We start from the raw sequence: 23,564 nt of genomic DNA on the forward strand, positions 1-23,564 counted from the left end.
CTCCCTACTCAGCAGGGAGTCTGTTTCTCCCTCTGACCCTCCCCCCTCTCTCATGCTCTCTCTCTCTCTCTCAAATAAATAAAAAGTTAAAAATTAATACAGGAAAAGTTCTTGGCACAAAGGCTAAACAAATAATAACCTTAGAAAGACTGATTTCAAATGTTAAGTGCTATAAGAAAGTAAAACTAAATTCTTCAGAAAAAAATGTTATAGAAATGAAATTTTTAAAATAATGCAGGAAAAAAAAATTTGCCTTTACCTGAAAACAAACTTGTAGCTAGAATATATAAAGAACCATTACAACCCAATAATAAAAAGAGACAAATAAAAATGGTCAAAGGATCTGAATACAGTTCTCCAAAGAAAATATAAAAATGGCCAATAAGCACACACAAAAAATACTCAACATCATCAGCCATTAGGGAAATGCAAATGAAAACCATAAGAAGATATCACTTTATACCCACTAGAATGATTATAATGAAAAAGACAGATAATAAGTGTTGGTGAGGATGTGGAAAAATTGGAGCATTCACACACTGCTGGTGGGAAGGATGGCTGCTTTGGAAAACAGTCTGGCAGTTCCTGAAAAGGTTAAACAGAGTTACCATATGACCCAGCAATTCCACTCCTGGGTATATACCCAAGAGAAATAAAAACATGTCCACACAAAAACTTGTACATGAGTACTGATAGCAACATTATGCATAACAGCCCAAAATGAAAACAGCCTAGATGTCTGTTAATTGATGAATGGGTAATAAATGCGGGATATACATAAAATGCAATATTATTTGGCTATAAAAAGAAATGGAAGTACAGACACATACTACAACAGAGATGAACTTTGAAAACATAATCCTAAGTGAAAGAAACCAGTACAAAGGACCATATATTGTAGGATTCCATTTATATGAAATGTCCAGGATAGGCAAATCTATTAAAATAGTATATTTGTTGGTGTTGGGGGGGGGACATGGGGGCTAATGAGTTTGGGGTTTCTTTTTGACGTGATGAAAATGTTCTAAAATTCACTTGTGGGGATGGTTGCACAGTTCTGCGAATATAATAAAAATCATTGCATTACGTACTTTAAATGGGGGGATGGGAGGGATTGGAGAGCTGGACAGCTAAGGAGTGTGGGTTCTTTTCGAGGTAATGATACTATTCTAAAGTTAATTGTGGTGATGGCTGAACAATTCTGGGAATATACTAAAAAGCTATCAAAAAGTAAACAAAAGGGGCGCCTGGGTGGCTCAGTCGTTCAGCATCTGCCTTCAGCTCGGGTTGTGATCCCAGGCTCCTGGGATCGAGCCTTGCATCAGACTCCCTGCTCAGGGAGGAACCTGCTTCTCCCTCTCCCACTCCCCCTGTTTGTGTTGCCTCTCTCGCTGTCTCTGTCAAATAAATAAATAAAATCTTAAAAAAAAAAACTTCTTAAAAAAAAAAAGTAAACAAAAATGGGGCGCCTGGGTAGCTTCGTCAGTTGAGCATCTGCCTTCAGCTCAGGTCATGATCTCGGGGTCTTGGGACAGAGTCCCACATCGGGCTCTCTGCACGCGGGGAGCCTGCTTCTCCCTCTCCCTGCCACTCTCCCTGCTTGTGCACTCTGTCAAATAAATGGGTAAAATCTTAAAAAAAAAAAGTAAACAAAAATAATGTATTAAATCAAGCTTAAAATCATGGCCTCACTTTTTCATTTAAAGGCTTATGTTTAGGGGTGCCTGGCTGGCTCAGTTGGAAGAGTGTGCAACTCTTGATCTCGGGGTCATGAGTTCAAGTCCCACACTGGGTGTAGAGATTACTTAAATAAATAAATATTTAAAAATTTAAAAATAGGCTTATGCTTAATAGCAAATGCTATAGTTATACTTCACAGAATTCATTTTAATGGAGAGAAAAGTGTAGATATATTTATTAGCAAAATTAGAGTAAGGAAACAAGTAACCATCAAATTTTCTCTTCAGGCATTTACTGAAATGTCAAGTTTTATTCACCTATAATCAGAAGAAACTGAATCAGAATAAAAACCTAAGAAATATCATATTGCTAAGGAATTTTTCTTTAAATAGCTCCTTTTGATTTATTCAATCAAAATGTGCCATAGCCAAATAACTAAAACCACAGCAATGGAAATTGCTTAAGTTAGTCAAAATGAATGAACAGTATTCTACTGGCAAGTGTTAACGCTCAGATTGGCTGCTAGATATTTTACTGCTATTTGCTAATGGTAGTCTAGGCCTTCTATCATATTGTTTTGTTTTTACCAACTCTGAAAAATAATTTCAAGTAATATGTTGTTCCTTTAATATTAAAAGGAGCATTTGCTTGCCTACCAAACATAAAACATGGTAAAGACAATAAATGATGGTGAATATTTACTTTAATTGTAAGATTGAACAACTTCTAGCAGTGTAATATATGCCTAGCTTAACATAACATAAAAAAATATTTCCTATTATCATTTTTATAAATGTAAACATATTAAAAACTGCCTAAGGGGTACCTGACTCAGTTGGTGGAGCATGTGACTCTTGATCTTGGGACTGAGTTCGAGCCCCACACTGGGTGTAGAGCATACTTTAATAATAATAATAATAATAATAATAATAATAATAATAATGCAATCCAAGATGGTTATGTTACTGGATGCTAAGATGATGAAAGAATGTCAATTATTAGTTTATATTGGTCCCAGAAAAAGAAATTATTATTCTGACATTAGGAGGGGCAATACCTGGGTTTTCCTTCAAAAACAAAAGAACAACAACAACACACACACACAAACATAGAGATACTCAAGAGCACATGAGATGATCAGGAGTGAAGTACGTCAAGCAGAGAAAGACAATTATCATATGGTTTCACTCATATGTGGAACATAAGCAATAGCATGGAGGACCATAGGGGAAGGGAGGGAAATCTGAAGGGGGAGAAATCAGAGAGGGAGACAAACCCTGAGAGACTCTGGACTCTGGGAAACAATCTGAGTTTCAGAGGGGAGGGGGGTGGGGGGAGGGGGTAACAGGGTGATGGGTATTGAGGAGGGCATGTGCTGTGATGAGCACTGGGTGTTATACATAACTGATGAATTGTTGAACACTGCATCAAAAACTAAAGATGTACTATGGGGCGCCTGGGTGGCTCAGTCGGTTGGGCGACTGCCTTCGGCTCAGGTCATGATCCCGGGGTTCCGGGATCGAGTCCCACATCGGGCTCCCTGCTCGGCAGGGAGTCTGCTTCTCCCTCTGACCCTCCTCCCTCTCATGTGTTCTCTGTCTCTCTCATTCTCTCTGTCTCCAGTAAATAAATAAAATCTTAAAAAATAAATAAATAAGTAAATAAAATAAAAACTAAAGATGTACTCTACAGTGGCTAACTGAACAGAATTACAAAAAAAAGGAGAGAGCACTCAATCACAAAGGCAGTCATGAAATAGTCATGCTGCCACTATGCTCAGCAGCTATATTACTTCTTTCTTTTGGCTGCAGGCACCCTTGAGAAAAGAGAGGAACAGAAGAGGCAACCTAATTACGGTGGTAACTTTGCAGGCAGAGAATGTATCAGCAAAGACAAGCTCAAGCCCGGCTGTCAGATGAGGCAACTATGTCTAGTTTCCCTGGAGTGTGAAAGTCACAGGCTGCGGCTGGCTCTAACATCTGGAAAACTCAGCCAAGCACCAAAGTCAAGGATATGCCCAGGTTCTGACCCAGTTAAAAGAGTAAGGCTGAGCTGTAAGAAGTGTTCTGCTCAAGCTGAAGGATAATGTCAAGATCATAATAATTAGTAATCAGTAAATAAAGAAGCTAAGAAATCTAGGTGTTTGTTTCTTTAAAACTACTTAATATTTTCAATATAATGTCTTATTCCAGGGCTTCACTTTCGTGAGAAAAAAAAACAAAACACCAAGAATAATTTAGTTGGAAAATGTGTTAATCTCTTAACAAATCACACCTTTAAGACTAACTGAAGAGGGCGCCTGGGTGGCTCAGTTGGTTAAGCCACTGCCTTCGGCTCAGGTCATGATCCTGGAGTCCCGGGATCGAGTCCCGCATTGGGCTCCTTGCTCCGCGGGGGGCCTGCTTCTCCCTCAGACCCTCCCCCCTCTCATGTGCTCTCTGTCTCTCTCATTCTCTCTGTCTCAGATGAATAAATAAAATCTTAAAAAAAAAAAAAAAAAAGACTAACTGAAGAGATGACTGAGCCCTAACCAAGGGGCTCTACTGGCTGATAATGTTCCCAAGAAGCCCCAAGTGCTAACCGAAATCTAAATGCCAACATATCTTAGACATTGAATAAACGCTTGCATTTCTCCCCATAACCTAAATCCCTCTGATTTTCTTTAAAATTCATAAAATACAGTGCTTGCCAGCAAAGGGAATAATATGTAAAAGGCTGAAACATTCAAATCCACAGGTCTCTGCACAGCAAAGAGGAAATACATTAAAGAAATTTTTGTACACAAATATTGCAGTCATGAAGTCTTACTGCAATAATAATTCTGAAAAATATCTTTTACCTTATAAAACAAATGCCAAAATCCAGGCTATAAAGGGCCATTTCCAAAAATGTGAGGGGCAGAATCTGGCCCATTAACAAACTGAACTATGAGAAAAGCAACAACTATTAGTAGGTCCCACTAAAAGCTACACTCTGTTATTCAGAATTAGACCGTAACACTCTCCATTCATTTTATTTTTGAAGAGTTTGGTAATGCAGCACATAAAGGAACCTATGACTGCTGAACACAGAGAAATGCACGTACTTTCTTCTGGATCCTCACTGGCAAGGACGTTGCTGGAAAGTTCCTGCACAGCAGCTCGTGTCTCAGTCGTAGAATGATGAGGCCCTAGTCGACTGTCCCTCTGGGCTTCCCACTCTTCACTGAAGCCACCATCATCGCTCTCTGTCACAGGGTCTTGGGTCTCACTTTCGGTGCCTTCAAGACAAAGTAGAAATTACAATTTCTTAATACCTTTAAGAAAACTACATGGAAACGGTAACTACCCAACTGTCACGTAACTAAGTTAGTTGGCTCTTAAACCACAAATAAGCTGTAAAAATGCCTGAAGTTTGCTTGACTAATAACTATTTCCCTCCTTGTTTCCTGAAGGCAGAGTCCTGATTTGTTTGGGTTACCACCTCTCATGCATGTGACACTGGCGGTAAATCATGATCAAGCCGAGCCAAGCATGGTAATCTCATTCCTCTTCCCAATGAAAGCTCTAAGGGTGGGGCTGATACTAGCCAATGTGTGGTGAGGCAAAGTCTGCTCTGAATTTGGGGGAAATTTTTCTCACTCTTTGAGACTCAAGGACGAAACAAACAGCCCCTTTCTAACCCTGGATGATGTCTCATCTGGATATAATGCCTGGAACTACAGTTGTCATCTTCTGACCACGAGAAGCAGCGGGCTGAGGACCAAACCCATATCTAAGAATGGGAGAACAGGAAGATGGAAAGAACCTGGGCCCTTGATGACATCAATGGATCATAAAACTGACCAACTCTACAAATGCCTGCACCTCAGGACTTCCGGTCACATGAGAGAACATAATCTTCTTTGTTTAAAGCAACTGAGTTGGGTTTTCTGATCTCGGCAGCTGAAAGCCTAACTGATGACACTCACCTGTGGCTTTAGTGACTAAGATAAAAAGTAGACCATTATTGTGGGGTGGGGTAGGAAAGGGGGGGTGAATTTTTTTATGGGTCAGTCATTTTATTATAATGACTATCAATCAGACTGAAAATTGTGAGCATAACATGATAGTCTTGAGAAACGTCCATACATCAAAGATAATTAGAATACGTAAGTGAAGTTGATAACTTTTTTTCTCCTTGTTATATTTAATAAAAGTAAAACATGTTCACAGAGGTGGATTTACCATGAAGATACACTTCAGGCCTCTCACTTACATGGAATTCTTCAGGGAGGCCACAGCAATTCTGTATTTGTAACTTGTATACTTTTTCTTAACCAAGTCCTCAACAAATCCTGAATCTTCCATGGTTTGGAGTTTACAAAATAATATAAGCCTAAGATTTATAAATAAAAACAGCAGTCCCTGCTCTGACCCATACCTCCTCACTCCTACCTGTGAACCTTTCAAGCCACCCCTTTTGGAACCCTGTGTCTTTCTGTTCCAATCTAACTTCTAGGTCTTTTAACACAGAGTTTTTTAGCTAGTGGGTAGCACCTCCCTTCCAGGGGGTTTTGGAAATATTTAGGATGGAGGGCTTTCTGCCTACTGCAATACCTCGAAGCCACTATTAGCATTTAGTGAGTGAGGGGCCAGATGTGCTAAAAAACCTGCAACGAGGGGAAGCCCCACACAATGAAGAACTGCCCACCCAAAATATCACAGCACTCCCACTGAGGAACTCTGTAAGTTCACCTAGCTCCTTCTAATTTCAAGGCTCTTTCCCGTTGTTTCCTCTTCTGGAAAGTTCTACTTGTCAGCTGGTTGTCACCTATTATCACTTCCTCAGGGAAGCCTTCCTGACTTTCCAGAATAAATGATATTCCTCTACTATAAACTTTCATAGCAACCATACTTCTCCTTTGTAGTGCTTATCACAACTGTATGAATTATTTATGGAATTATTTATTGAACATTTGTGTCTATCCAAATAGGTTATAAGCTCCAAAGGGACAGGATATCTTGTTCAGTGCTACATTCCCAGTGCCTAGTAAAATACCAGGTGCACAGTTAGGCGCTCAATCAGTATTTGTCAAGGGGCACCTGGGTGGCTCAGACGGTTAAGCATCTGCTTTCAGCTCAGTTCATGGATCTCCAGGTCCTGGGATCAAGCCCCACGTTGGGCTCCCTACTCATTGGAGAGTCTGCTTCTCCCTCTCCCTCTGCCTTCCCTCCTGCTCATGTTTTTTTTTTTTCTTTCTCTCTGTATCTCTGTCTCAAATGAATAAATAAAAATCTTAAAAATATTTGTCAAAAGAATAAAATCTTTTTCACCAGACTCATATATATATATACTCACAGACAACTCATCTTTTAATTGTCTTTAGCTTAACACAGATCAACACAATAGCCAGACTTATAGCAAATGTTTCCAATATATTTCCTTCTTCTCCACCAGGTCTCCTACTGGTTCTGCTGCCTTGCTCACTGCAGAATTTCCAGTTAAAAGTGTGCTCTTTGCTGTTACCCCAAATTCTAACTCACCGGATTTCATGGCTCTTTAAACCTAAACTTTCCTTTTCCCGATAGACAGTAACCCAATTAAGGCCCTTTTTTCTTCTCTCACCAATCTTTGCCTATTTCTCAGCTTCCTCTAAGGTTAGCTCTTTGTTTTCTTTTAAAGTTTCCTTTCTTCTTGGGGCACCTGGGTGGCTCAGTCCTTAAGCGTCTGCCTTCGGCTCGGGTCATGGTCCCAGGGTCCTGGGATCAAGCCCCACATCGGGCCCCCCGCTCAGCAGGAAGCCTGCTTCTCCCTCTCCTACTCCCCCTGCTTGTGTTCCCTTTCTCGCTGTGTCTCTCTCTGTTAAATAAATAAATAAAATCTTTTAAAAAATAAAGTTTCCTTTCTTTTGACTATTTTTAGTGTGCCATTATTCCAATTCTAACAACTCCTAACTTCTGTTCGCCTTAACATCTTCTGTGTATCCACAAGAGGGCTTTCAATCTCCCAGCCTGGATCATCAGTTTTATCCTCCTCCAGAAAGTCATGTCCACCTGGAATATTTTATCTTCTTGGCATAAACATGATCGTATCTCAAGTCAAATTATATTTAAGTTACGCTGGCCATATCAGACAAGAGGCTCTCATTTTTACACGTTTGGAGAGCAAGATTATTTTTTCTTTTTTAAATCACAGCCTCAACTTGAACCTTTCCATACTGGTATTAATGGTATTTAACGGCAGAAATTCTTTACCTAGGTCTCTTGGCTGTATGGTTGGGTTTAGAGCACCTGAATTTCTTAAATATTTATCTGTATTTACTGGGTATTACCACAGCTTCCAGGAGATTCTCAGGAGTCCATGACCAAAGACAGAGGTTAAAATCACTGCTTCATAGCTCACTGTTAGCCAATATAACAGGACAATGACCCGGAAAAACCAGGAAATTACCAAATAAAAGACACCTACTTTGTGCATTATAATTGGAGTTTTTGGATACCTTCCTTTGGGCTTCTGGATCTCCTTCTGCCATATTCACCAGCCACACCATTGTTGCTATTGAGAAAGACAAAAATCCAGGTAAGAACTTGAAACACAGAAAGTACATGAATAGAGAACAGGCCATTATCTTTCTACAGAAATCACCAATCTTCTTAATGTTGCCTTAAGAATCCTTAACAATCAGAAGTAAATGCATATGTAAAACCACAAAAGACTTTCTTTGATTTTGGCAGATTAAAGAAAAAATTCTTTTTTTTTTATACGTTTTATTTATTTATTTGACAGAGACAGTCAGAGAGGAACACAAGCAGGGGGAGCGGGAGAGGGAGAAGCAGGCTCCCCACCAAGCAGGGAGCCCGATGCGGAGCTCAATCCCAGGACCCTGGGATCACGACCGGAGCCGAAGGGAGACGCTTAACTGAGCCACCTAGGCGCCCCTAAAGAAAAAATTCTAAAACTGAGCATTTACTCTAGCTTTCAAACTACAGCTGCTATTGTAAAACCATAAATTTCATCATTTCCAGTCCCTGAAAAGTAACCATAGGGAAAACTGTTCAGGCCAGCAAGACCCTACTGAAAAAAACAGCTGGACTAGTTGAATATCCTAAAATAATGTGAAATCACTGATGAAAAACACTGATGAAAATTACTTATTGGAACTAAATTAGAGAACAAACTGGGACTCTCTAAAGTATCACATAATCATTATGATTCTAAGGATGCCTGACCTCTGGGATATTCAATAATGCTAAACTGTGATATACAAGGAATAAAAAAAGGTTAAAAGCAATAAACATAAAGGGGATAGTCAACTGGCCTATTCTATGTCCCTTCCACAAAAATACATATATAATCCATATAGATCTAAATATATAACACATACATCTCTGTCACATTTTAAAGGACAACATGCATACATTAAAATGGTGCTTCTCATATACTGCAGGTGGGATGAAAAATGGAATAGCCCCTATATAGCCCCTTATTGAAGGGGAATTTGGTAACATCTAACAAAACTACATATGCCATTACTCAGCCATAAAAAAGAATGAAGTTGGGGCACCTGGGTGGCTCAGTCTGTTAAGCATCCAACTCTTGATTTCGGCTCAGGGTATGATCTCGGGGTTGTGGGATCCAGCCCCACGTTGGGCTCCGCACTCAGCGCAGTCTGCTTGTCCCTCCCTCCCACCCCACCCCCTCCCGCTGTTAGCTCATTCTCTTTCTAGCTCTAAAATAAGTAAAATCTTAAAAAAAACCCGAAATCTTGCCATTTGCAACATGGATGGACCTAGATGTTTATGCTATTATGCTAAAACAAATGAATAAATAAGACAAAACAGAAGCAAACTCATAAATACAGAGAAGAAACGTGGTTGCCAGAGTGGAGGGGGGATGGGCAAAATAGGTGAAGGGGATTAAGAGCTACAAACTTCCAGCTGTAAAATAAGTCATGGATGTAAAGTACAGCAAGGGAAGGAATATAGTCAATAATATTATAATAACTTTGTAAGGTAACAGATGGTAACTATGCTTACCATGGTGCACATTTCATAACGTATGTAAATAACGAATCACTATGCTGTACGTGTGAAACTACTGTAAGACTGTATGTCAACTATACTGATTAACAAAAAACTACCTGTGCGCTAACTCTTTGACCCAGGAATACCACTTCTGGGAATTTATACCGAAAATACACCAACAATAATACAAAAATACATATAAACAGGGAGCCTGCTTCTCCCTCTCCCTCTGCCCCCCACTCATTCTCTTTCTCGCTCTCAAATAAATTAAACTTTAAAAAATAAATAAAAAAATAAAAAACACAAAGTACAATTAAAACTCTATAAGTGGAAAAAGGTATAAAGAAAAATATAGAAGTTACCTCTGTCTTTAAATCCACTTCCCAGGGGTAAACACTATTAGCCGTTTGTCAGTTTTTTAAATGTATCATCGGGATTGTATATACACATACATCCAAATCCAAATATAGCTCCCTTCTTCCCATAGGATATTGCATTATTGCTTAAATCTTGCTTTCTTCTGCTTTTTTAAAAGATTTTATTCATTTATTTGAGAGAGAGAGAGCACACAAGCGGAGGTGGGGAGGGGCAGAGGGAGAGGGAGAAGCAGACTCCCCAATGAGCAGGAAACCCGACACAGGGCTTGATCCCAGGACCGTGAGATCACGACCTAAGCCAAAGGCAGATGCTTAACCAACTGAGCCACCTAGTCATCCCTAAATCTTGCTTTCTGTATTTAGTATATAATCTTTAACATTGAAAAAAACAATTGGACATATACAGAGCTACCTCATTCTTTCTAATGGCTGTATAATTATCTATTGTATGAATGTACCATAATTATTTGAAAGTGTTCCCTTTGGATACTTAAGTTACTTCCACCCAGCATTCACTATCAACATTTGGCAGGACATTCTGTATGCACAAATATAAAATACATAGTCGATTTTAATTTCCAGGAATAACACATAAGAAGCTCACACCCAAATGTTGATTAAGAGGAAAATGTTGATGTTCAAAACTTCACCTGCTCTTTTCTGCCAAAAAACACAGGAAGCGCACGATAATAAATTTATATTGGAAAAAGAGCAAAACAAAGATCCTCGCATTCCAGACAATGAGTTTTCTAACATTTGACCAGACTTCTCCACATACAAGCACAGTCCTCATCTCTCCACTTCCCCCAAATGATATCACACTGAGTTCACAAGAAAGATGAAGGTCAACTACAACGTGCTCCCAACTTTACCTCTCTTTCACTATGTCTCACTACCTTCTGGCTTTTCTCTCTTCCTTTTCCTTCCTTCCAAGTCTTTCCCTGTTCTCTTCTAATTCCTCTTGCTGAACTCTCAGCGCAATTTCTACCTGCTTTGTTGATAACCTTGCTCCATTAATCATTCCTTCTGGCTGGTCTCTTCAAAGGCTTTCTCCACTTGGCTCCTTCCCCTCAACCTTAGAAACACAATTACATCTTCTATCTCCTGGAAACACCTTTCCTCAGGCCTGCTGTCCCCTCAGGTCACCATTGCTCTGCCTGTGGACAGGAATCTCTGTAGTAGGTGATGTCTACTGTACCTCTCCTCCCTCACCACCCATTCTCTGGCCACACCGTAACTTCTACCGCCAGCAACAGCAAAACACGGACACACTGCCCTCCCTTTGGAGCACTGCTTCTGGCCCAACCACTCTACTGAAATTGTTCTCTTAAGTGTCACTGAAGATGTCCCAAGGCACCAAATTCTATATGGTTTACTTAGTCCTCATCTTTGGCTTCTTTTGGAGCATTTGATGTTCCTTCCTTCTGGAAACTGTTTTTCCAATAACCCAATAGAAAAATAGGCCAAAAAAAAAAAAACGTCTACAGGGATATATCAAACTGGTAACAGGGGTAACTGCTTGGTAAGGTATTAAGATTAGGGATGACAGGTTTTTTTTGTTTTGTTTTATTTAACAAAGAGAGAGACACAGCGAGAGAGGGAACACAGCAGGGCGAGTGGGAGAGGGAGAGGGAGAAGTAGACTCCCGCTGAGCAGGGAGCCCGATGTGGGGCTCAATCCCAGGACCCTGAGATCATGACCTGAGCCAAAGGCAGACGCTTAACGACTGAGCCACCCAGGCACTCCTAGGGATGCCAGTTATAGTGAAATTCAGCTTTATCTACAATATTTAATTTCTTCCAGCATAATATATTAATGTATTACTTGTGCAATTGAAAATTTTGAAAATATAGAAAAGAATATTATACCCAGTCACAAAACAAGAAATGTAAGTATATAGCTAAGAAAAACATGAAAAAAAAAGTCCAAATAATCACTAATAGTTATTAGTTGATAAGCCAAGATCAAAATAAAACAAGAGGTTATTTTTTGCCTCTTAGTTTCACACACACGTAATAATGAAGGTATAAGGAAACTGGTACCTCACACTACTAAAGGAAATATAAACGGGTATAGCCTTTTTAGGAGGCAATTTGGATCCATCAAAATTTAAAAGCATACACGCTTTGACTTAGCAATTCCATTTTTAAAATTGTATCATACAAAAAATTTCACAAAGATGGATGATCTCTACAAGCACTCTTTGTGACAGAAAAGAAATGGAAATGATCTAAAGGTCTATCAACCAGGACACCCTTCTCTGAGTATCTATATAGAGAATACTATGCAGCCACTTCCCATGCTGACATGGAAAACATGTCCTGATATTGTTAAGTGAAAAATCCTGACTATCCCAATTTTCTTCTCTTCCCTTTACTGTTGTTTCTCTTCATTTTCTCATTCTCTAAACACAGGAGTTGACAAAGTTCTCTCCTTGACATCCTCTTCTCATCCACTTTTGTTGAACCACTCATCCACTTCCGAAGTCTCAACCACCTCTGCTACGCTTTCAATTCCGTACCTCTAATCAACCATTCCCCAAGCACTAGTACTTCACTTCTAAACTTATGCTGGGAATTTCTACCTGGTTCACAGGTCCCACCAACTAAGTAAGCTATGGGCTACAGACAAACTAAACGTTCCTCAAACAAGAAAAACACCTCTTCTTCATCACCTTTCCTTCAGGCTTAAAACTTGTCTCAGCAGTTGCTAAAAACTACTGATTCTACCTCTAAAACCTCTCGTCAATCAGTCCTCTTCCTGGATCTGCCATTAACAATACCACAGTTCAGACCCTCATTATTTCCCACCTAGATTGTGACCGTATCTGCTTCGTTATCAGCCATCACCTCGGTTCTCACCACCCACAATTCAGCTTGCACAATGCTGCAAGCCTATGGGGCCACAGCTCTGGTCACATTACTCTTGTGCTCAGGAACCTTTGATTTCCCAGTGATCACTGAATAGCATACAGATATCTAAACCAGCCACTCAAAGCTATTCCTGATCTTGCCCTAATCTGCCTTTCCAAACTCTTCCCCCTTGAACTCTCTCCCATTTTTACTCCATGTTCTAGTCAATCTAAACACCTGAAATTTGATAAAGATACTCCACACTTACGTCTCAAAGCCATTCTTTGACAAGCCCACTTATGGAATCAGCTCTCCCATCTGTGTTTGCTGAAATCCCACCATCCTTAAAAGGTTCAATCCAAATGCTATCTCAGCCACAAAGCCTTGATTCCCCAGCCAGGTTTCCCTTCTTCTGAACTCTCTTTACACTTCAATTGTGCCTCCTCTGAATCTGGTAACAATGCTGAATGTTGCTTATTTATACATTTGTCTTATCTCACCTCTAAACTATAAGCAAAGGAGCTCTGAGTAAGGCAAAGTATCTTAAACATCTTTATGTCTCCCAGTGTTCTGTGGCAGCAGGTCAATGCCCAAATGCACATGTACTGAATGATTAGGAAGAATGGGATCCCAAAATAATAAAAAAGGGGCACATTGTGAAGGAACAGTACAATTTTTTCAATAAGCTAGGGCAAGATTCCTCTGTAGTAAGTGCTCGATAACTCTTGGGCACCTGGGTGGCTCAGTCGGTTAAGCATCTGCCTTCGGCTCAGGTCATGACCCCAGGGTCCTGGGTTCGAGCCCCGCATCAGGCTCCCTGCTCAGCGGGAAGCCTGCTTCTCCCGCTCCTGCTCCCCCTACTTGTGTTCTCTCTTTCTCGGAAATAAATAAAAATCTTAAAAAAAAAAAAAAAAAAAAAGTGCTCGATAAATCTAGTAAGATTTTATTTATTTATTTTTTTTAAGATTTTATTTATTTATTTATTTGAGAGAGAGCACATGAGAGGGGAGAGGGTCAGAAGGAGAAGCAGGCTCCTTGCTGAGCAGGGAGCCCGATGCGGGACTCGATCCAGGCACTCCAGGATCATGACCTGAGCCGAAGGCAGTCGCTTAACCAACTGAGCCACCCAGGCGCCCCAAGATTTTATTTTTTTAAAAGATTTTATTTATTTATTTGTCAGAGAGAGTGAGCACGTGCACAAGCAGGGGGAGCAGCAAGCAGAGGGAGAAGCAGGCTCCCTGCTGAGCAAGGAGCCCAATGTGGGGCTCCATCCCAGGACTCTGGGATCATGACCTGAGCTGAAGGCAGGTGCTCAACCGACTGAGACACCCAGGCATCCCAGACTAACAAGATTTTAAATGAGAGTAATGGCTCCCCACCTCTAAATATTTCTTCTATTTCTACACCTACTGAAAACTCTCTTGAACCAGTGTCAGGTGGAAGACAATAGTTTGCAAGGAAACAGGAATGTGTAGAAGTTGTCTTAATGTTATGCATTTAAGATGAGAAAAAGTATCATAATAATGACCATAATTACATGTGTTTGAGTTCCTAAAAATTCTAAGCTGAGTACGAATTTAACATCATTCCAAAATACTTACAGGAGTAAATAAGAGCTGGAAAGAGAGTTTCATTTCTCTCCTGAGCTGTTTCAACCAGCATACGAAGTGGGCCTTTTGGACACAAAACAGCCACTAAATCTAGAAAGAGGAAAAAAAAAAAATCTGGAAAAATGTATTGACTAAACTTACAAATGGGTGTGTTAGGGAGGAATTAACCAAGGGAAAAGGGTTAATGTCCTGTTTACGCAGGAAGATACTGAATGAATATGAAATAGACAGCAGGTAAACAGGTGGGGGAAAAACAACCTAAACAAAATACACAAAACCACACAGATAATCAATGTAAATTTCACTTTGGATTTGCCTATTTGGTTAGTTTACAGTGTATCATCACAGAGTTCCAGGAATAAGTCTTCCCAGTTTGAAGGAAAGAGGCAGAGATAATGACAAGACAGAACTATTCTAAAGCTATTGTCAATTTCCAATAAACAGAAACAAAGATAAGCCATTTCTGAACAAATCATATCTACGAGCCACAGACAGAAGCTTTACAACGAGAGGAATTTAATAGAGGGGATGACTGAATTTTTCAAAATATGAAGAGCAGTGTAACAGAGATTCATTCCCTTTCCTTTTTAAAAATAGTGTCTGTACTACTTAGGGATACTTGAATTAAAGGATAGTAAATTTAAACAAAACAAAATAAATCTTTGCATGAAAACCTTTTAGTATTTCTTTTGTACTTCTGTCAAAAGCACTTCACACTGTCAGGTCTTAGAATGCATGTGGTGCTGAAAAGTGGGTTATTTTTTCACAAAAACAGCAACTCAGAACAGAAGCAATTTGCCTATATTCTTGATTCTACCACAATCTCTTTCCATCAACTGCAATTTTTCTGACATTTTCTGTGCCATAAAAATTCAAATTATAGAAGTACAGAAAATTTCAAACATTTAAAAATATTAAAACAGCTGTAGCTAAATTTGTGAAGGAAGACTTCACAGCTTGTGTAGACATCACCATCATTCAGATGCATTTAAGTAAAAAAAACCCCTCACACCTGCAAGTGGTCATGTCTCCTTGAATACTGCATTGACTACCACTAATATAATAAAACACACACAAAGAATTCTCTGCTCTCACTGCTTCCACTTTGATTTGTTTTGGATGAGAAAAGGGAGATTTGCTGCACTCTGAAATAAGGAGATTTTCAACCTGTTTGAAGCTGCATGTCCTATAACTATCTGCTGCCCCTAATAGAAGTGTTAAATGTTAAACTCCCTTATTTTTAGAGCAATTAAAGTGAATTTTGTTTAAAAAATTTTAGAACCTGTGGGACAAATTAAAAAATCTTCTGACGTTGTAAAAAGGGACTTGAGAAACACTACTCTAAGTAGTGGATACAAAAGTCTCTTAAAGGAACTCAAAGGTCTTGAGAAATAATCATTTATATCATATGGAAGAAAGAGTGTTGATGGGAGAAATAGTATAATGTAGTAGAAAGAATACTGGACTTGGGATTCAGATTCTAGACCAAACAGCGTTAAGCTTGGGCAAATACTTCACCTCTCTAAACTTCAGGTCTGTTAGGTGCAGTAAAATAGGAATTACTGCCTTGATTACTTTACAGGATTATGTATTTTAAAAAATAACAGCTAACATTTATTGATACTGTTCTAAGTGTGTTATATGTATTTTTTCATTTAATCTTCATAATAACTAAGACTTAAGGGTTGATTATTGTGCTAGTCACACAGCCCATAAATGATAGGCGAGGAGCCTGGATTTGAACCAGATATGGCTGCCTCCAGAACTGGCACTCTGTTGTTTTTGAACATATAAAAATAGAACCAGACTCTTTTAAAATGCACCTCTGATGTCTGACTGATGATAGAAATATGCCATGTTCCATTTAATTAAATTTTAAGTTGCTTGAGTATGTCACAATGGTGCTCTGTGAGGTCTGTAGCCCGAGGCTGGTAGGGACGGTGAAAGTCCCACTGAAACTCTTGTTCAAGAGCCCAGCATTGTATACCTTTACAGGTGAGATCAGCACTATTAACAATGTCTGGAAGTCCACAATGGATAAAGTGAGGCCTGTACTGTGGCTTTAATATGTAGAGACATGTGTAACCTTGATACATATTTTGAGTATCTGTGAGGCCAGAGATTCTTGTAGTCATTTTCCTCAAAGAGAAAAACCTTGGATAAGTAATTGCTGTTGCTATCATTGGTGGAGCCAGATGACTAAACCATGGCAATGGCCCAAGAGTCTGTAAAAATGCATAGATGGAGCCAACTGTTGACTAGGATAAGGTGACTGGCTAAAGTTCATCTAATTTTGCTGACCCCTGGATCCCACTCTTCGATCAAGGATGTCCGGATTAGGTAATGAAAAGAAGGGGCTCTTCAGTAAGCTTCATCACATATAATTTTGATGCTGTTCATAAGGTGTACAAACTCCCACTGCTGTTCACTGTCTCCCCAGGTAGCCACAGGTCCAAGAGAGGGGTGAGCTCCTCTAGCACCTTGTCAACAAGCCAGGGACTGAGGACAAAAGAGGCCACCTCTCTTGTAGGTGTGATACTCCAGAAGGCCCAGACTTAGCTGTATCCTGTAGGTAACATTAGCAAGGAGGCCCTGGTAGCTGGCCTGAGCTTGCAGAACGCTGTCTCCATAACCCACAGAAGGACGTGGAGCTTCACGGGTTCGGGGCCTGTGAGAACCTGTTTCCAGGAGAGCTCAGTATGCACTCTCCAACTGCCTCACTAAGGGTGTACAGCATGGGACTGAGGAGGGCAGTTTCTCAAACCAGAATCCATGGGCAACTTCTGATCATCACGGGTGGTCCAGAGATTTCAGGTGTGAGAGGAGGTTGCTATAGCTTCTACAGTGAATGGTTCTCTGGAGGGGACTTTAAGAGAAGTGATTGTCCTCTTACAATCTGGACAGATTCTAGAGCCCTTTATTGTAGGGGGCCCCAATTCAAGATGGGCCAATTTGTAACAGTATGAACAGACTTAAGTAAAATTTGTAAATGAGGAATATGCTGCCTCCAGATCCCAAAAAGCCCTAAAATATACTGGGCTTGTTTTAACATTGTGGGTGTAGGGAGGCTCTGTTGCTATTTCTTGACAGTGTCAGAGATATAGAAGCCTTACTAAATAATTTTCAGGAATTCATCTGGGGTGGCAAAGCCTTGTACTATGTACAGGCAAATGCCCACCCCTTTTTTTGAGCTCCTGTGTGACTATTTGTATGTCTTCAATGAATACGTCAAACGAATCTCTTCAGAGGATAATATCATCGATGTGATGTTCTATCTGCGCTCCTGGAGAAAGCTGGATGTGGTTAAGATCTAGTCAACAAAAATTGTATGCAAAGGTAGGGCTGTGGAAGAATTCCACCAGCAGCCAGGTAACGATACAGTGTGTCCCTCTGAAGGTGAAGGCAAACTGCAGCTGTTGAAAAAGGCACTGAACAGAAGAACATATTAGTAAAACCTCACTGAACAGAAGAACATATTAGTAAAACCTCCGACTGCAAAGTATTTACCAGTTGCTGATTGGGTGGGGGCCAGAGTATACACGGGGACTCTGCAAACCATCAAGTGCTGTATCACCTAAGGTCTTTATGAAAGACACAGAGAGTGCATGACTATAGTTCTAGGACTGCTTGCTCAAATATGAGAACAGAACCAATTTAATTCTATTTCCATGGACTTTTTCCTCATCAAGTGGGGATGATGAGGATTCCTACTACAGGTCACCTGACATTTTAATAAGCATTTGAATAGGGATAAAATTATTATATAGAGACCACATACTGACCTCTGAAAGTGGCTCTCTTCCTGGCTTTCATGCAGGGTGACAGCCGGAGAGCACACACCTATACAGCTGCTTTTGTCATTCATGGCAAGGATACACTGTGACTGTTTGGAACCCATGTGACACTCGGTGTTAATGAATTTGAATCTCACACTGCCCAAGTAAGTTTTATTTTTAAAAGAATAATTCTACCCAAGTTGCCTTATAAAAAGGAGGTGTCCTAATTTTGATTTAAAAATTGAGCATTTTATGTGTGTGAAGCACTTGCTAGTGCTTTTCAACATAGGTTCTGAACTCTTACAACTCTGAGAAGTACTGTGCCCATTTTCCAAATGAGGAAACTGAAGCTCAGAGAGTCAGGCTTTTTCTTAGCGTCACAAAGACTGTTGGTGGTGGAGACAGGATTTAAATCTAAGTCTTCTGAACAGAAGTCTATGCATCCTTCCACTAATCCATCACTGGCTTAAACTGGGGGGCAGTAAGACATTTTTAAAGAACTGAACCTCAAAAAAATGGAAATCTTTATATGAAAAAGACACTATAGCTAATTAGTTATTTATTGAAGAGCTATGAGGTGTAACTGTTATCACTTTCCTAAGTCAAGATAACTGGAAAAGGAAGGGAAACACACCAGTGAGGTACTTCTGTGATGAACAAAATGTCAGTCTTGAGTTTTACCATATACTGAAATCACAGCCAAGATGAGCCACGCTGTCCATTCTGGAAGGTACTTGATAAATACCAGGGCCATGAGGGCACTGATCATAATGAGATATGCCTGCTGGAGTCGCAGAGGCCCTTTCCAGTGAATGGCAATCATTCCCACCACACCAAAATTCCAGATTAAGAGTGCAACAGTAATGTAGTCCATGGCAACATTGTAGGTTTTAAACACTTCCCTGAAAAAAATTAAACAGAGATCTAAAATTATGTACAGTAATTTTCATCAAAATATTGTTTAGAAATATGGTTCCCTCAAATTAGATATTCATATCCTACCTTCATATTTTTCCCATATCTTATATCAAACTGTGCTATTTAACAGTTTTCTTTAAATTCACTTTTTCTCTCAAGTTGAGCTTACTTTAACAGAAAACTCTGTATCATTCATATAACTGGGAAACCAGTATCATAGGTCATAGCTGTAAAAGTAAATACAAAAACTAAAAAAAGGCCACATATCACTTAAAATGCCACAATGGATGGAGTGCCTGGGTGGCTCAACTGGTTAAGCCTCTACCTTTGGCTCAGGTCATGATTCTGGTCCTGGTTATCAAGTCCCATGTCCAGCTCCCTGCTTGGCAGGAAGTCTACTTCTGCCTCTGTCCCTCCCCACCCCCTCACGTGTACAGGCTCTCTCTCAGATGAATAAATAAAATCTTAAAAAAAAAAAAAAAAATGCCACAATGGAAAGAAACCCTAGTTTAAAATATCTGAAATTAGAAAAATTAAACATCCACAATAAATTTTATAGCTAGGACATATGATGTTATTTTCATAAAATGAAATTTAGTGCAGCCATGAAAAAAAATATATTTTATAATACTAACTAGTCTTAAACATACCAAGTACAAACTACATATGGAAACAATCATAACTTAAGAGTATTTCATCAACAAAGTACATGGCTTTAAGTGACAGTTATATAGCTCAAACAGAGTTAATTTCTGAAAAACAGAACAAATATTTTACCACTTACCCCAAGTAAATGAATGAGAAAAAGAAGAGCAACAACAGAGATGAAATAATAAGCCAGGCATGAATGACCTAGAAAAGAAAGCATTTCAATATAATTAACAGATCCCATACCCTAAAGAAAGGCAAATTTCTTACTTCAAAAATAATATATTATTTCTGTATATGTTATTCTTTTCAAATGGCAGAACTCAAACTGACTTCAGGATCAGTGCATACTTATATTGGAACTCTTTGGTACTGAACTACTCAGAATAGAAAATAGAAAATTCAGCAAGACATACACAGACCTTTGTTCCTTTAGAAATATGTGAAAATTTTAAAATAATGCATTCTAAAATAAATTCTCAACAGAGCCAACAGTCAACATTTAAAGAAGCAATATTTTCAATGGAAAAATTTGTGGTATTTCTGAAATAAACAGAAATAAATTGAATAGAAACTGAAAATAAGATAGTCCATTAAGTGACTTATGTATATATACAAGTGTATTTTAAAATAGGCCTTAAGTTACATAGCCATTTGATAAAATAATATTCAGAATCTAAAGTTTCAGTAGCATTGTAATGCTTTCTGTTTATTTTACATGGCTCATTAATAAGTAGTAATACTACAAATTCTTTGGAACACTTCTAAGTCAGTCCATCCTTATTATGCAGAATTCATACAACACTATGTAAATATTAGTCACTATTACTTATGTATAGCTTATGAATATGAGAGAATCAGATTTGACTTTTGTAATCTGTTACACAAGATGAACATTTTAAATGGTAATTTTACGTAATGGGTGTATTTGGGAAAATACTATACAACTCAGGGAGCCTGGGGTTTTTAAGAACAGAATGGAGAAGCACAAAAATTTGTCAAGTAATTTCCAAAACTGAAATTATTTTGAGGTGGATACACCCATTATATGCTTTAATCTTTCAATGAAGTTTACTATTCCAAATATCTTTTTTTTTAAGATTTTATTAAGATTTTATTTATTTATTTAATTTTTGACAGAGAGTATAAGCAGGGGGAGTGGCAGAGGGAGAGAGAGAAGCAAACTCCCCACTGAGTGGGGAGCCCAATGCAGGGCTCGATCCCAGGACCCCAGGATCATGACCTGAACCAAAGGTAGACGCTTAACTGACTGAGCCACCCAGGCACCCCCTAAACATTATCTCTTAACTGGAATATTATTTTGTCTTCATTAAAAAAAAAAATCTCCCACACCCACCTCCCAGATCCAGTTGTTCCAATAATCAGGCTCTAAGCTATCATCAAAATCTAGTTGTGATTAAAATATATGTTAATCTTCTCTTGTTTTGTTCTGATCACCCAAGGTGATCTGTAATTATTAATTCCTTTGAAAGAAAAGATTTCTTAAAAATTCTTGCTGCCTCTTTTTCTTTAAAACAACTTCATAAGATGGTACAATTTGGGAAAAGGTTAAAAGAATGCCTTTATATGGAAGTTGGTATTCTTTGGACATTCAAATATTCTAAATTGACTATATGAATACAACAAACTTAATTTCTGGTGTTCTTCCACAAAAATAAATAATAATTTATTATAAAAATGTTCAAGGGGCACCTGGGTGGCTCAGTTGGTTAAACGTCTGCCTTTGGCTCAGGTCAGGATCTCAGGATTCTGGGATCGAGTTCTGAGCCTCCCTCTTCCTCTGCCCCTCCTCCCCCACTCGTGCTCTCTCGTTCTCTCAAATAAAAAAATAAAATCTTTAAACAAAAATTTTTTTCAAACACACAGCAAAGTTTAAAGAATTTTACAGCTACCATTCACATTTTGCTGTACTTGCTTTGTAGCATTTCTATACATCTCTCCATCCTTTTTATTTTTAATATATATCAAAGTAAATTAAAGACATCTGTATATTTCCCTCTCAAAATATTCAACTTTAGCAAAATATTCTAAAGGGAGCCCTTACTCTATTTTATCTGCAGAAAATCCAATAAAGCTTAAGCAGAAAGGAACCTCCCCACGGGCATCCCACCCCATCATGCTCATAAGACTCAGCTTCAGAGATAATCCAAGTTACAAAACTAAAAAGTATATAAAATATTACAAAACAGAAAAGCTTTACAAAGTGGAAGATGTACACTGGTATTCCGTATTAAGCTCCGACTTAAAAGGCCAGAGTAAGGGGTGCCTGGGTGGCTCAGTTGTTAAGCGTCTGTCTTTGGCTCAGGTCATGATCCCAGGGTCCTGGGATGGAGGCCGATGCAAGCCCTGCATCGGGCTCCCTGCTCCATGGGAAGCCTGCTTCTCCCTCTCCCACTCCCCATGCTTATGTTCCCTCTCTTGCTGTCTCTCTCTCAGTCAAAAAAATAAATAAAAATCTTAAAAAAAAAAAAAGCCAGAGTAAATACTGAATACTAGAAATTCTCATCTTTCTTGAGAAATGTTCTTTACCTTGTTTTTCTCAGCGAGGGAACATGGGGATGGCGTTTATTTTAAGAAAGCACTGTTCTGAATACAAAAATAACATGTATGTGTAACACTGAGAAGATATAGAAACACTAAAGGAAGAAAACGATTCCCACTGACCAGGGACAACCAAAGTTATTATTAACATGTTTTTTCAGGCATGTTTTCTGTCTGCATGTATAAAGGCCTTTTAACAACATTATAATCACGTAATTTGGTTTAGCATTCTGCTTTTTAAAACATTTTTTTATTACAGACACATTCTCATGCCACCAAATACTTTTTGAAAATATGATTTTTAAATGAGTAAATTATAATATTCTACATATATGGATGAACCCACAATTTCACCTTTTCTTATTTATTTAGCCTTTTTTTTCTTATTTATTTAACCTTTTCTTATTCCATATTTCTTACGGAACTTATGGTTTTCCACTTTATTCCAATTATAATTTACGCTAGGATAAAAGTCCTAGCATGCAAATATTTTTCTGCATTCATGAAAGCAAAATTATGGAATCAAAGTGTACAAACTTTTTCTAATTACTGACTATTGATATATATTGGCTTAGTGACTTCACAAAAAAAAGACTGTATTAATCTTCACCAAGTCAATAGGTGAAATACGTTAGTTATTTTAATATGTTTCTGTTTCTACCACTGAGGAAACATATATATACATCTCTCTGTCTCTGCCTCTCTCCTGGCCATCTATATTTCCTTTGTAATTCCTCTGGCTTGGGTTTTTAAAAATTTATTAGGCTGTTCATAATTTTCTTTTTTTTTTTTAAGATTTTTTTTTAAAGTAATCTCTACACCCAACGTGGGGCTCAAACTTACAACCCTGAGATCAAGAGCTGCATGCTCTAATGTTCTGTAACATTCATGTTCATAATTTTCTGAATGATTTGTAAGTGCTCTTCATATTGTAAAGATATTAAATGCCCTCTGTCTGTAATAATGGTTTCTGGTCACTGATGTTATGATTTTCTGAATTATTACCTGAATTCAAAGCCTCTTCTGATGATGACTAAATAGCACTTCCCTTTTTCTAGAACATCAGATGGTAAAACAGGCTTTTTTCTCATCTTGCAAAATCCCTAGTTCAGCTTTCCTGTGCTAAAGGCTCTGAAAGAAAAGAGCCCTGCTTCAG

General features: G+C 38.7%; 1 protein-coding gene across 5 annotated transcripts in view; it reads right to left on the reverse strand.

Moving 5' to 3' along the window:
* PSEN1 (presenilin 1) overlaps window positions 1-23,564 on the reverse strand; it is a 69,964-nt gene that overhangs the window by 6,888 nt on the left and 39,512 nt on the right. For all 5 annotated transcript variants that reach the window (XM_034992914.1, XM_034992918.1, XM_034992917.1 and 2 more), the window contains 5 exons: window positions 19,983-20,050; window positions 18,962-19,182; window positions 14,496-14,594; window positions 8,110-8,196; window positions 4,766-4,939 (listed from right to left, as the gene is read on the reverse strand). In XM_034992914.1, the coding sequence (XP_034848805.1) occupies window positions 4,766-4,939; window positions 8,110-8,196; window positions 14,496-14,594; window positions 18,962-19,182; window positions 19,983-20,050 (649 nt within the window). The remainder of the gene's footprint in view (window positions 1-4,765; window positions 4,940-8,109; window positions 8,197-14,495; window positions 14,595-18,961; window positions 19,183-19,982; window positions 20,051-23,564) is intronic.

Source organism: Mirounga leonina, unplaced genomic scaffold (genome assembly GCF_011800145.1).
Source record: "Mirounga leonina isolate KUSES-001 unplaced genomic scaffold, KU_Mleo_1.0 Mir_82, whole genome shotgun sequence".
NCBI classification, from domain to species: domain Eukaryota; kingdom Metazoa; phylum Chordata; class Mammalia; order Carnivora; family Phocidae; genus Mirounga; species Mirounga leonina.